The following is a 14,605-nucleotide window of genomic DNA, read 5'->3' as shown; positions in this document are numbered from 1 at the left end:
CTGTGGATCTTAGGAGTTCTGACCAGTCTAAGACGTGTGCACATCAGTCACAAAACTAGAGTTCGACCAACGATGCCCATACCAAATTTTTGTAAAATGATCTTCGAACACTAGGTGTTGGCAAGTACAAAACCCAAAACCAGTAAAGTTGGCACAAAAAAACAGAATACAATGATTTTGCAAATCCTTTTCAACTTATCTTCAATGGAATAGACTTCAAAGACAAGATGATTCATGGAAGAATCATGGCTGGAGGAACAATAATCACCAAGGGTTTGTCCTTTCCTGAGGGTGCCGTCCTTAACTGTGGATCTTAGGAGTTCTGACCAGCTAGATCCCAATCAGGGATTTAGTCTGGGACATGTGCACATCAGCCACAAAACTAGAGTTCAACCAACGATGCCCATACCAAATCTTTGTAAAATGATCTTCGAACACTAGGTGTTGGCAAGTACAAAACCCAAAACCAGTAAAGTTGGCACAAACAAACAGAATACAAATATTTTGCAAATCCTTTTCAACTTATCTTCAATGGAATAGACTTCAAAGACAAGATGATTCATGTTGGAACTGAGAACTTAGCTCAATGTCTGCAACATGTTCCAAAAAAAGCTGGCTCAAGTGGCAAAACCGACTGAGAAAGTTGAGGAATGCTCATCAAACACTTATTTGGAACATCCCACGGGTTGAACAGGCTAATTGGGAACAGGTGGGGTGCCATGATTTGGGTATAACCGCAGCATCCATGAAATGCTCAGTCATTCCCAAACAAGGATGGGGCGAGGGTCACCACTTTGTGAACAAATGCCTGAGCAAATTGTTTAAGAACAACATTTCTCAACCAGCTATTGCAAGGAATTTAGGGATTTCACCATCTACGGTCCGTAATATCATCAAAAGGTTCAGAGAATCTGGAGAAATCACTGCACGTAAGCAGCGAGGCTAAAAACCAATATCGAACGCCTGCGACTATTGGTACTGCATCAAAAAGTGACATCGGAGTGTAAAGGACATCACCACATGGGCTCAGGGAATATTTCAGAAAACCACTGTCGGTAACAACAGTCGGTCACTACATCTGTAAGTGCAAGTTAAAACTCTACTACGCAAACCAAAAGGCACTTATCAACAACACCCAGAAACGCCGGCGGCTTCGCTGGGCCCGAGCTCATCTAGGATGGACTGATGAAAAGTGGAAAAAGTGTTCTGTGGTCTGACCAGTCCACATTTCAAATCGTTTTTGGAAACTGTGGACGTTGCGGTCTGCTGAAAATTACGAAATTTGCCACCGTACATGGCAACTGACGTTTTTATTGACGATATTCACTCTGCTGTCATCTGCTGGCACACATTGAAAGTGCAACCCCCAATGTGTTATGTTTCATGTATCTGGTAAACCGCAACAACTGGGGTTTTATGAATCACCTTCTTATGATAACTAGCGATATATTGCATCTTTAATAATGATACATAAATTATTAATCAAGTAGAAGGAAATGTTGCTGTTTTGATACATGACGCTACTAATTTTGATACCAGTGGTATTAACTTATCACAAACTATTACAATTCTTAAAAATGACCATGTACAAGTTTCGCATTACATCATTTTGTAATGATGACCACACGCCCATTAATTCCTGATATCGCGCTAAAAAATAAGTAGTTCGACGGCTCAGCGGATATGTCCCGGGTACGTGGCGTAATATGCTCCACAGAGGAAGTCACTGTGTAAAGGCGGAGCCGACGGTCCGACAGAGCGGTAGGGCACGTTGGAGCCCGGCTCAAGATGGCGGCGAGGAGGCGGAGAATGCGAGCGAGCGGTGAGGCGGGGCGTGCCGGGAGCGACGCCACAAGCTACTTCTCTTTGTTTTTAATGTCTATTTTTCTATTGGATTTCTCTCTATTTTATGTTGCAGCTGTCACATATATTGTAATATTGTACATGGTTATTGCTAGATATTGTATATATAATATAGAAATAATACAATATATCAGTATATATATATAATATACTGTACATATATTATGTAAATATTACGTATATATGTTATATTTTATATCGCTATATTATACCTGCATTGTCCTTTCCATCAATGTAACTGAGCTACTGTGTGGAACAATTTCCCTTGCGGATCATTAAAGTTTGTCTAAGTTTAAGTCTAAGTGTGAGGCAGATTCTTATGGAAAACCAAAAATAAAGAACTAAAAATAAAGTATACGTGAAGTGAAATTAGACATTGCAAAGAGCTCAGTGGAGAAATCAACATTGGCAGCTCAAATGTCGCGACCATCATCAAGGATAGAAATGTCTAAAAAAATATATTTGGGAATGTCCGTCGGGCCAGATTGAAAAGCTTAACGAGCCGCATGTGGCCCCGGGCTTTAATTTGCCAAGGTCTGCTCTAGATCATGAAGACGTTCAATCACCTGCAACCAAATTAAGTACAAGCACCACCTGCTGTCACCTGAAATTATGTCCAATTACTACATTTCAACAGGTGGTGCCCCCCCCCTACCACACCTTGGCTGAACCATCTTGACGGCATTGGATTTGATTAGGGAGATGTCCGATAATGGCTTTTTTTGCAGATAACCGATATTGTCCAACTCTTAATTACCGATTCCGATTTGTCCTACTACTTCCCAACTACTGATCAAAATTATTTGTATTCCATTAAAATATACTCACAAGCAAGAAATGATTGACATTTACTGCGTGGACGGTTCTCCCAGGATGCAGACGGGACTCCGGAGGCAAGGTGCAAGTAAGGAAATGGTTTATTGTCCACAAATCATGCGGGATACAAATAAAAGAGCACCGGCGTGCCGATAGCACGGGAAGCTAACGGCATCTCTAGATTTGATGCATCTTTCTCAGAAAACAACCCGATTATTGAGCATTCTAACACTGTTCATACCTCTTTATACCTGTAAAGTTGAAAAAAATTAAAAATTAAAATCAATGTACCCAGAAATTAAGTTGTAAAAATGCTTAAAATTTGCAAAATACTGTCAATATTACGTTATGAATATGCCTATTACTAGATTATATACATCCTGAAGTTTATTAAAAAGGGATTTATAGGTGAAATAGGTCAATTCCCAAGACCTGCATTGTTGGCCACCTATTGCTATCAGTTTTTCACAAATTATACCACACATAAAAGAGCTATGTCCAATTACTACATTTCAACAGGCGGTTCCCCCCACCAAACCTTGGCTGAACCATCTTGACGTCATTGGATAGGATTAGAAATGTCCGATAATGGCTTATTTGCCGATATTCCAATATTCTCCAATTACCGATTCCAATTTGTCCTACTCCCTCCCAACTACCGATCAAAATTATTTGTATTCCATCAAAATATACTCACAAGCAAGAAATGATTGACATTTACTGCGTGGACGGTTCTCCCAGGATGCAGACGGGACTCCGGAGGCAAGGTGTAAGTAAGGAAATGGTTTATTGTCCACAAATCATGTGGGATTCAAACAAAGGAGCATTAGCGTGCCGATAGCACGGGAAGCTAACGGCATCTCTAGATTTGATGCATCTTTCTCAGAAAACAACCCGATTATTGAGCATTCTAACACTGTTCATACCTCTTTATACCTGTAAAGTTGAAAAAAATAAAAATAAAAATCAATATACCCAGATATTAGGTTGTAAAAATGCTTAAACTTTGCAAAACACTGTCAATATTACCTTATGAATATGCCTATTACTAGATTATATACATCCTGACACTAACAGCATCTATACATAATGTTTTTGGAAGTTTATTAAAAAGGGATTTATAGGCAAAATAGGTCAATTCCCAAGACCTGCATTGTTGGCCACCTATTGCTATCAGTTTTTCACAAATTATACCACACATAAAAGAGCTATGTCCAATTACTACATTTCAACAGGCGGTTCCCCCCACCAAACCTTGGCTGAACCATCTTGACGTCATTGGATAGGATTAGAAATGTCCGATAATGGCTTTTTTGCCGATATTCCAATATTCTCCAATTACCGATTCCTATTTGTCCTACTCCTTCCCAACTACTGATCAAAATTATTTGTATTCCATCAAAATATACTCACAAGCAAGAAATGATTGGCATTTACTGCGTGGACGGTTCTCCCAGGATGCAGACGGGACTCCGGAGGCAAGGTGCAAGTAATGAAACGGTTTATCTCATTTATCTAATAAATTTCCCCCAAAAATGCGACTTATACTCCAGTGCGACGTATATATGTTTTTTCCTTCTTTATTATGTATTTTCAACCGGTGCAACTTATACTCCGAAAAATACGGTACTACATTTCAACAGGCGGTGCCCCCCCCACCAAACCTTGGCTGAACCATATTGACATGATTGGATTTGATGCATCTCTCTCGGAAAACGACCCGATTATTTAGCATTCTAACACGGTTCATATCTCTTTATATCTGTAAAGTTTAACAACCCCACAAAAAACAGGAAAGAGTCGAGCATCAAAGCGGGGAAAAGGCTCTTTACGTTTGTGTGGGAGGATGAAAGTTCACTGTGGGGTCGACGGCAGGGCAGGGCACGCTGCAGCCCTGCCCAAGATGGCGGTAAGGAGGCGGAGAGTGCGGATGAGCGAAGAGGCGGAGTGTGCCGGGAGCGACGGCGCCGCAATCAAATTCAGGTGCGTAGATCACGCACCGGCACATAATTGACACTGCTTCCACAGTGGAGTGTTTTAAGTCTCGTCTTAAGACCTACTTTTATTCTTTGGCTTTTAACACTACGTGAGTTGTGTGGTCCTCTGTTGTCCTCTGTGTTTTTTATACATTTTGATTTCTATTTTACCGTTTTAATTGCTTTTACCCTTTAAAATTATTTTTAATCATATTCATTTTTATATTGTTTTTATATTTGTTTATTTTTTGTTTTTATTCTGTCATTGGTGGAGCATAATATTTTTTTAAATATTGTTTTTATCATGGCTGTGCAGAACTTTGGTAACGTTCTTGTTATTTAAATGTGCTATATAAATAAAGTGGATTGGATTAGATTGGATTTCTCCTCTGGCTGTATAAAAGGGGGAGAAGGAGGAGGGATCATGGCAGAAGGGGTAGGAGGACCAGCAGCAGAACCTGACGAGCGACGAGCAAGCAAGAAAGGAGCAGCTGAAAAGCAATCCGACCAAAAGACAAAGCTCGCGTTATTGAAAAATAAACAAGAGTCAAACCTGCAAAGCAATGTCCTTCCTTGATGGTCCATGCAACCCGCACGACGACGGCAGGAGTCCGTCACATTCACCATTTCCATTTCAAACATCTCTTACATTACCGACAGGACCACATTTACATTTGTCATCCCGGATCTCTACCAAAGGAGAATTGCAGGATTCTAAGATACTGCACAACAGCATAGGTGGACTACTTTCTCCGGATTGATTACATTTGTGAAGCCCGATGAAGGATCTCAGCCTGACATAACCGCGACAATTACCTGTCGGCTAAGTTTAATAGAAACCCGTCTTTTGGAATATGACAGCCAATACAAGAAAGCTCGGTGGACAGAAGACGCCGGGGCATCACTCACTTTTGAATAACACGTCTACTTCCATTAGGAAGCCTATTTCCTGTGGTTATTTCCAATTATTCCAAAACCCCAAAAGATTTTTTCCATCCTCCACTAGAAGTGTGTAGAACCTTTCGGTCTCATTACTCTCAGCTGCCTCGTTAGCTTGCCAATCATCCCGAATCATTGAGATTGTTTTTTTTTTTTCATTTGGGTGAAACATTTGCATGGAAACAAGTATTTCCCCCCCAAAAAATGAGTTGAGTAAGTGCTATAGTGGAATATATATGTGCTGTCAAAGTGAATGCATGTGATTAACCACAAAGAGTATCGTGTTAATCAGGTCTGAATTCAGATTAGTCACAGGAGCAGTTGCTCCTTTACCTTAATCACGGATGGTTACCTGAGGTCAATGCATACACCTGTGAGCCACATTTCACATAAAGTAGGGATTTCAGACCGGTTTTAGCGCATTTTGGAAAGCCCGCTTTTAGCTCTAAAATGTGGGCGGGTGTGCTGACGCCACCTACAGAAGACAGGGAGATATTTCACATTGCGTAATAGCGCATTTTTCGGACTATAAGGCGCACTTAATATTAAATCTGCTGGTACTACTTATCATGCTGAAATGATAAGTAAGACCAGCAGATTTAATTTTAAGAGCGCCTTATAGTCCGAAAAATGCGATGACGATGACAGGTGAAGTGTCACTGGTGACGTGACGAGTTTGACCCTGCGGAAATTCTAGGCATACGCTAATTATTTGGCGAAACGAGTTTGACTCGGCGGAAATTCTAGACATGCGCATACCACAGTGTATACCCGGCGGCAATTCAAGGAAATAAGGTATGTGTAACTGCCATCTGCTGGTCCTACTAATCATTTCAGCATGTACCAAATAAAATGGCTTCAAGGTCGGTAAGCACAACCAAATGTATAAGGTGCACTGTCGAGTTATTTTCTAAAAACTCGACAGTGCACCTTATAAATGTGGTTGTGTCTAGAATTTCCGCCGAGTCAAACTTGTTTCGCAAAATAATTAGCGTATGCCTAGAATTTCCGCAGGGTCAAACTCGTCACGTCACGAGTGACACTTCACCTGTCATCATTTTCAAAATGGAGGTGGCTGATTTCAATAATTTTAAATCGCAGAAAGGGAAGAAGATTAAGAGCTATTCAGTAGGATTTAAGGTCCAAGCTATTGAATATGCTAAAAAGAACAGTAAGCAGCTATGTTTTATTGATATACCATAGCTGCGTGTGTCAAATATGAGTCATTAAATGACTCCCGCCTCCTGGTGGTAGAGGGCGCTAGTGATCAGTCTTTCACCAGAAAGGATGGGGCGAGGTACACCCCTTTGTCCACAACCGCGTGAGCAAATAGTCAAACAGTTCAAGAACAACGTTTCTCAAAGTGCAATTGCAAGAAATTTAGGGATTTCAACATCTACGCTCCATAATATCATCAAAAGGTTCAGAGAATCTGGAGAAATCACTCCGGAAACCAACAATGAATGACCGCGACCTTCGATCCTTCAGACGGCACTGTATCAAAAACTGACATCAATCTCTAAAGGATATCACCACATGGGCTCAGGAACACTTCAGAAAACCACTGTCACTAAATACAGTTTGTTGCTACATCTGTAAGTGCAAGTTAAAGCTCTACTATGCAAAGCAAAAGCCATTTATCAACAACATCCAACGGGGTTTGTAGAATGGTTCCTATTTGGTTTCCTTTAAGGTTAATAGGAATACAATGGTATGCAGAGGTGTACTTTTAACAATTTTACAGACAAATGACACCATTTAATGTTGTGTTCATAAACTGACTCACCAGGTAAGCTTGTCGACACGTTGACCTGGGTGTAGAACCTTTTGCCGGCCAGCAGCTCCGACACTCCATTCAAAGCTTCCACAGTGAAGGTGTAGTTGGTGTTGGGGAGGAGATTGACCACGGTCACCGTTCTCTCCGCCAAGCCCACCTGCTGAGGCACGAAGCCGACGCTCGCCCCGCAGGGCTCGCACTTACGGCCGGCGCACCGCCGGCAGCCGACGGTGTAGGTCAGGTCGACTCTGCCACCCGTGTCTGACGGTGCGCCCCATTCCAAGATGAGAGTCGACTGCTTCAGGGTGTAGACCAAGTCTTGAGGTGGTGAGGGAGGACCTGAAAGACGGGTAAGTCAATTATTTTGTGTACATTTAATCAGTCAGGTGCCTTTTTAACTATTCTGTTCATTAACAATACCAAAACCAATACAACAAGTCAATGAATATACAGTAATCACTTTTAATCGCTGTTGATTGGTTCTAGGCCTGACCATTATTTATAAATCACACATTTTCATAGCTATAGAATAACAGTTATTAACATAATGGGAGCCCTCTGTAAATGAAATAACACCCACATATTCACCTTCACACTACATCAGAGCTGGGCAAATATTTTGACTCGGGGGGGAAAAAAAATGTGTCCCTGGGGGCCAATGTGTATGTGTGTATAAATGATATATACACATTTAGCTGTATAAATATGCTGTACAGCGGGGGTCCCCAAACTTTTTGGCTCAGGGGCCGCATTGGGTTACAACAGGGAATCTGAAAAGAGGCAACCTATGCTTAAAAGAGAAACTGTTTATTATATACCACCCAGACCTGTCATCCCTCAACAAGCGCAGTGAAATTGTATCAGCATGCCGTCACAGACGGAGACACCTCCTAGGTACCACATGAGCCAATCACCACGCCCCTACGCCTGCCTGCATCTAGCCGTTCTGTGCCCTATATAAACCATGGTATGTGAATGCTTCCATTAAAATCTCCTGATGATTGAGGGAACCCCTCATGAAACAGTTCTGTAGAGATGAAGTAGTCTTGAGATTTCTTTCCCCACACATACATATATTGCGCTCTACCACGGTATCGAGCACTATTTTCTGGATAATCTAATTAAGACATATATATATATATATATATATATATATATATATATGTATATATATATATATATATATATATATATATATATATATATATATATATATATATATATACACATACATACATACTGTGATAAGGAGGCGACTTGTCCAGGGTGTACCCCAACCTACCGCCCAAATGTAGCTGAGAGAGGCTCCAGTGAATCCCTGCGACCCCAAAAGGGACAAACGGTAGAAAATGGATGAGTCTCCAAAACGTTAACCACCATGTTGCTACAATAAAACACAAACAAAGGAAAATATAAAAAGTGGTACTGTTTTTATAGTACATATATATATATATATATATATATACTATAAAAAGTGGAAAAATAAATTTTCCCATCGATAACTTGATATCTAAAGCGACATATGTTTCTCTCTCTCTCTCTCTCTCTCTCTCTCTATATATATATATATATAAACATATTCCTCGTGCACTAATTGAGCACGCACTTGCCGCTTTTGATATCAAGTTATCGATGGGAAAATGCATTTTTCCACAATATGATTTGCCTGAGCGGCTAAGAGAGTAAAATGGATTAGAATGAACAAAAAAAAATAAAAAATAGAAATTAAAAATAAAATAATCAAATTATTAACACATTTTTTAACTTGGGACTTCCCGTGGGCCGGATTTTGGACGCTGGCGGACCGTATCCGGTTGTTTGGGGACCCCTGCTGTACAGTATGTGTGTTTGGGTCCCTTTTTTTTTTTTTTTTTCAGGAACACTAATACCAAAAGTCATGATGTCTGATAGAGTTTTAAAAAAGTAATGTCAGCCCACCTCAAAAAATTAAAAAAATCATTTTTTTACTGAATGGGACACGACAAATTTACATGAAAATAAGTTGGATTTACAATATTAACTACAAACAGTAAAACACTGAATATTAACAGTGTGCATTTATTTTAAAAAACATTAAAATAATTAAAGTCTGGATTTTTTACGTAACTGTCAAAAATTCGGGATTTTTTACGTAAATGTCACAAAGTCTGTATTTTTTACATAAGTGTCAAAAAGTCGGGATTTTTTACGTAAGTGTCAAAAAGTCGGGATTTTTTACGTAAATGTCACAAAGTCTGTATTTTGTACGTAACTGTCAAAAAGTCGGGATTTTTTACGTAAATGTCAAAAAGTCTGTATTTTTTATGTAACTGTCAAAAAGTCTGTATTTTTTACGTAAATGTCACAAAGTCTGGATTTTTTACGTAATTGTAAAAAAGTCTGTATTTTTTACGTAAATTTCAAAAAGTCTGTATTTTTTACGTAACTGACAAAAAGTCTGTATTTTTTACGTAACTGTCAAAAAGTCTGTATTTTTTACTTAAGTGTCAAAAAGTCTGGATTTTTTACATAAATGTCATAAAGTCTGTATTTTTTACGAAACTGTCAAAAAGTCGGGATTTTTTACGGAAATGTCAAAAAGTTTGAATTTTTTACGTAACTGTAAAAAGTCTGTATTTTTTACGTAAATGTCACAAAGTCTGTATTTTTTACGTAATTGTAAAAAAGTCTGTATTTTTTACGTACATTTCAAAAAGTCCGTATTTTTTACGTAAGTGTCAAAAAGTCTGGATTTTTTACGTAACTGTCAAAAAGTCTGTATTTTTACATAAGTGTCAAAAAGTCTGGATTTTTTACATAAATGTCACAAAGTCTGTATTTTTTACGTAACTGTCAAAAAGTCTGGATTTTTTACGTAAATGTCAAAAAGTCTGGATTTTTTACGTAACTGTCGAAAAGTCGGTATTTTTTACGTAAATGTCACAAAGTCTGTATTTTTTACGTAAGTGTCAAAAAGTCTGTATTTTTTACGTAACTGTCAAAAAAACTGGATTTTTTACGTAACTGTCAAAAAAGTTTGGATTTTTTACGCAAGTGTCAAAAAGTCTGGATTTTTTACGTAAATTTCAAAAAGTCTGGATTTTTTACGTAAGTGTCAAAAAGTCTGGATTTTTTATGTAACTGTCAAAAAGTCTGTATTTTTTACATACGTTTCAAAAAGTATGTATTTTTTACATAAGTGTCAAAAAGTCTGTATTTTTTACGTACATTTCAAAAAGTCTGTATTTTTTACGTGACAAAAAGTCTGTATTTTTTACGTAAATGTCAAAAAGTCTGTATTTTTTACATAAGTGTCAAAAAGTCTGTATTTTTTACATAAGTGTCAAAAAGTCTGTATTTTTTACGTACATTTCAAAAAGTCTGTATTTTTTACGTGACAAAAAGTCTGTATTTTTTACGTAAATGTCAAAAAGTCTGTATTTTTTACATAAGTGTCAAAAAGTCTGTATTTTTTACATAAGTGTCAAAAAGTATATAAGTATATGTGTTAAACATGCTTGTATTATCATTAAACACCATTAACTTGTTAACGAAAATGTCTCTTTCATAAATAAATAAATATAAAATATAAATATGAATGAGGTAGATCTCCTCGACTTGGTCAATTGAAAAGTAGCTCGCCTGCAGAAAAATTCTGGCCATCCAGTTTCTTCGAGGAAATCCTTAGCCTTCGGTCCTTCTACGCCAGGCTTTTAGGTGTCAGTTTTAAAATGTGGCGAGCTTAAAAACACAATCGAGTGCAAGTCAGCTGACGGCGTCAAAATCCCCGTAGTGTCCTGACTGACCTGTGTCTTTTTCTCCTGGTCTTTGCAGACGGAGGACTCGATAGAGCTGAGGTCCATTAAAGCCCATGAATTTTATATATCAGTGTGTGTGTGTGTGTGTGTGTGTGTGTGTGTGTGCGATGAATAAGTAAAGGTGTGCTGCCATGTGCGTGAGCAAAAGCGTCACACGCCGCAGCTGTTCACCCCCCCCCCCCCCCCCCCCCCCCCCCAATGGTGGAGAGGAGAATTACGTAAGAGCGTGGAACATTTAGTGTGAACTCGCATGCATTTGAAGTCCGCCCAGCTGGGACTTTATTCGCGTTCGCTTGGCCTTGCACGCTCTTTTACTCCTCGACTCCTCTCCACAATCTACGCCCCCCATTTTCTGCATTCGCCATCCGTCCCTGTCGTTTCTTTAATCTCGGTAATCCTATTAAAGTCTGCATTCAAAGAACAGTCCGCTGCAAACGGAAGGAAAATTACAACTTTTATTTGTATTCATTCACCATTAAAGTCTATCTACTGGTGGATTTCTCTAAACTACAAGTAAAAATTAAAGCTGCAAGCAACGTTGGTCGGGTCCGCCTTTGGCCGCTGCCAAGTCCTGGTCTAAGTCAGACCAACATAGAGGTTTTTATTTCATGTCTCTACGACATTTCTAACAGAAGTTACATGCAGTTTTGTCTGGGTTTTTTCCTAGGGGGCACTAGAGCGCAATTTAAATTTTTAGGGTTTGGTTTTTTATTAGATGGCAATTTTCGCCAATCCTGATGTGTGTGTAAAATTTGGTGAGTTTTAAAGAATGTTAAGGGGGTGAAATTACAGATCTTTTTTTCTGGATGTTGTTGATAAATGGCTTTCGCTTTGTATAGTAGAGCTTTAACTTGCACTTTGAAGCATTTTAAAGGGGTCAAATTACAGCTCAAAGAGGCAAAAATTAATTTTTTTAGGAACATTTGCGCAGTTTTTTTTGATGGTGCGTAAAATCCAAACCGGAGCAGTAATCAAAACTCTTTCAATAACTTTTAATTAGAAGGGTTCAAACTCTCTTCTGTGCGAGTTTGAAGCTGAAACGACAAACACGCTCAGAGGAGATAACGTTTGAAAAAGGTGACGGGTGTTTACAAAACTTTTATTTTGAAGGGGTAATTTTTTACTTCCTGTTGATTTTTGCTGAAGGATGTTAGGGTCCGCAGGGTCCGCAGGCCCATGGCAAAGGACTCCTGTGGAGTCTTTTGCCATGGGCCTGCGGACCCTAATAAAACGCACAAAATTCAAAAGGTCCTTTGGCCATGCGGGCCCTAATGATTTCATCCACTCCAGTGATAATAATACTTGAAAGAAATGTTGTCTATTTGCCAGCATGGAGGCAAGGGATACTGACTCAGCCGCCAGCCAGCGAGAATGTTCGAGAAGTTTGTTCGCTTGACAAATTCACAGACACAGCAAAAATGTGTCATGAACATGCAGTATCACGATACAGACGATATCATCAGGCAAAATGATATCATTTATATCGTTTATTGTCTATATCAAGGATGTCAAACTCCTGTTAGCTCAGGGGCCGCTGGAGGGAAATCCGTGCACACACGCGGGCCGTAAAATCCATCCATTTATTTTCTACCGCTTGTCCCTATGCCAGCTGCATTCGAGCGGAAGGCGGGGTACACCCTGGACAAGTCGCCACCTCATCGCAGGGCCAACACAGATATCATTGTTATGATTCGATGGTCGGATTGTCACATATTGTTTTGTTCCATTTTCATATCACATTTCGGTAGTTTGACCTCCTTATTTCCTGTTTAGTCTGTCACCATGGTTACATATTATTCCCACCTGCTACTATCTGTTCCCACACACCTGTTTCTCGTAATCACCTCCCTTATTTAGGTTCGCCCCTTTTCGTTCTTCATTCTCGGACTCTAATTTGCTCACACGCAACACTTGAAGACTTGCTTTCATTATTCATACTCGCTAGCTCTCGTGCTGTGGTTTTGTTTATTGCTAGCTCTCATGCTAATCATTTTGTTTTCCCTTTTTGTGCCTTCGTGCCAAGCTTACTTTTTCTGTTCATATTCCTAGCTTCCATGCTAGCGCCATTTGTTTGCCTTTCTGTTAGCACCAGTGTTTTTGTTCTTAGCCTGTTTTGAGTCGAATAAATCTTTATTTCTTACCTCAAGCTATGTTCTTGCCCGATGCATCCACGGAGGAACAAATCCGGCATCGTTATGCCGCACAAACTTCACAATCATGGCATTAAAACTAAAAAAAATAAAGACGACTTCAGATTGTTTTTTTTAGTCTTACTTTGGGCAAAAAAATAGAACAAATGCATTCTGAAAATATTACAAGAAAAATATGGACAAAAAAGACCTTAATAAAGTTTAGATCCATGAAGGAAAGAAGAAAGTGAATGAATGTTTATAACTAAATACATTTAAATATGCACAAAAATGTGGTTTATTTTGTATTATTATTTTTTAACGAGTTGAGTAACGTTTATGACAACCTTTTTCCTAAAAGTTTGATGCATGCAAAACAGCAGCAGGCGGCTGTGGCCTGCGGGCCGGGTCTAATACTAATCAAATATCAAACCATCCCATGTTTGAGGACTGAGTGTTTTCATGCATATTTTTACCTGCTATCGTAATGTAATCAAAATAGCTTTTTTAGCTTTATTATATATAGCAGGGGTCACCAACCTTTTTGAAAGCAAGAGCTACTTCTTGGGTACTGATTAATGCCAAGGGCTACCAGTTTGATACACACTGGGTGTGAGTTTTCCTTGCCCTTTTGTGGGTTCTTCCGAGGATGTTGTAGTCGTAATGATTTGTGCAGTCCTTTGAGACATTTGTGATTTGGGGCTATATAAATAAACATTGATTGATTGATTGACTTAAATACATTTTATTTCCATCTGTCCTTCCGTCGTAGGTTTTTTTTCCTTTTACGGAAGTTTTTTTTTTAGAGAATAAATGATGAGAAAAACATTTAAAAGAGGAGAAAACACGAAAAAAAAGAATATTACATTTTTAAACATAGTTTATCTTCAATTTCGACTCTTTAAAATTTAAAATTCTACTGAAAAAAAGAAGAGAAAAACTAGCTAATTCTAATCTTTTTGAAAAAAATTTAAAAATTAATTTATGTAGGATCATTTTTAAATTTTTCTGATTAAGATTAATTTTAGAATGTTGATGACATGTTTTAACCTTGTTAAAATATATAAAAAATCAATATTTCTTCTAGATTTTCGAGAACAAATTTTTTAAAAGAAATTCAAAAGACTTTGAAATAAGATTTAAATTTGATTCTACAGATGTTCTCGATTTGCCAGAATAATTTTTTGGAATTTCAGAAAGTTTGAAGAAATATTTCACAAATATTCTTTGTCGAAAAAACTAACTAAAATGAAGAATAAAAATAAAAATGTATTTATTATTCTTTACAATAAAAATAAATAAATTTAC

The 14,605-nt window shown here is 38.4% G+C and overlaps 1 protein-coding gene across 2 annotated transcripts in view; it reads right to left on the bottom strand.

The window, feature by feature from the left end:
* The window catches only part of LOC133539581 (ephrin type-A receptor 7-like), a 708,400-nt gene that overhangs the window by 203,033 nt on the left and 490,762 nt on the right, over positions 1–14,605 (bottom strand). For both annotated transcript variants that reach the window (XM_061881603.1, XM_061881604.1), the window contains exon 5: positions 7,381–7,710. In XM_061881603.1, coding sequence (XP_061737587.1) covers positions 7,381–7,710 — 330 coding nt within the window. The remainder of the gene's footprint in view (positions 1–7,380; positions 7,711–14,605) is intronic.

Source organism: Nerophis ophidion, linkage group LG21 (assembly GCF_033978795.1).
Source record: "Nerophis ophidion isolate RoL-2023_Sa linkage group LG21, RoL_Noph_v1.0, whole genome shotgun sequence".
Classification (NCBI taxonomy): Eukaryota; Metazoa; Chordata; class Actinopteri; order Syngnathiformes; family Syngnathidae; genus Nerophis; species Nerophis ophidion.
Note: the sequence above shows the minus strand (reverse complement) of the source record. Positions and strands in the feature narration are given on the sequence as shown.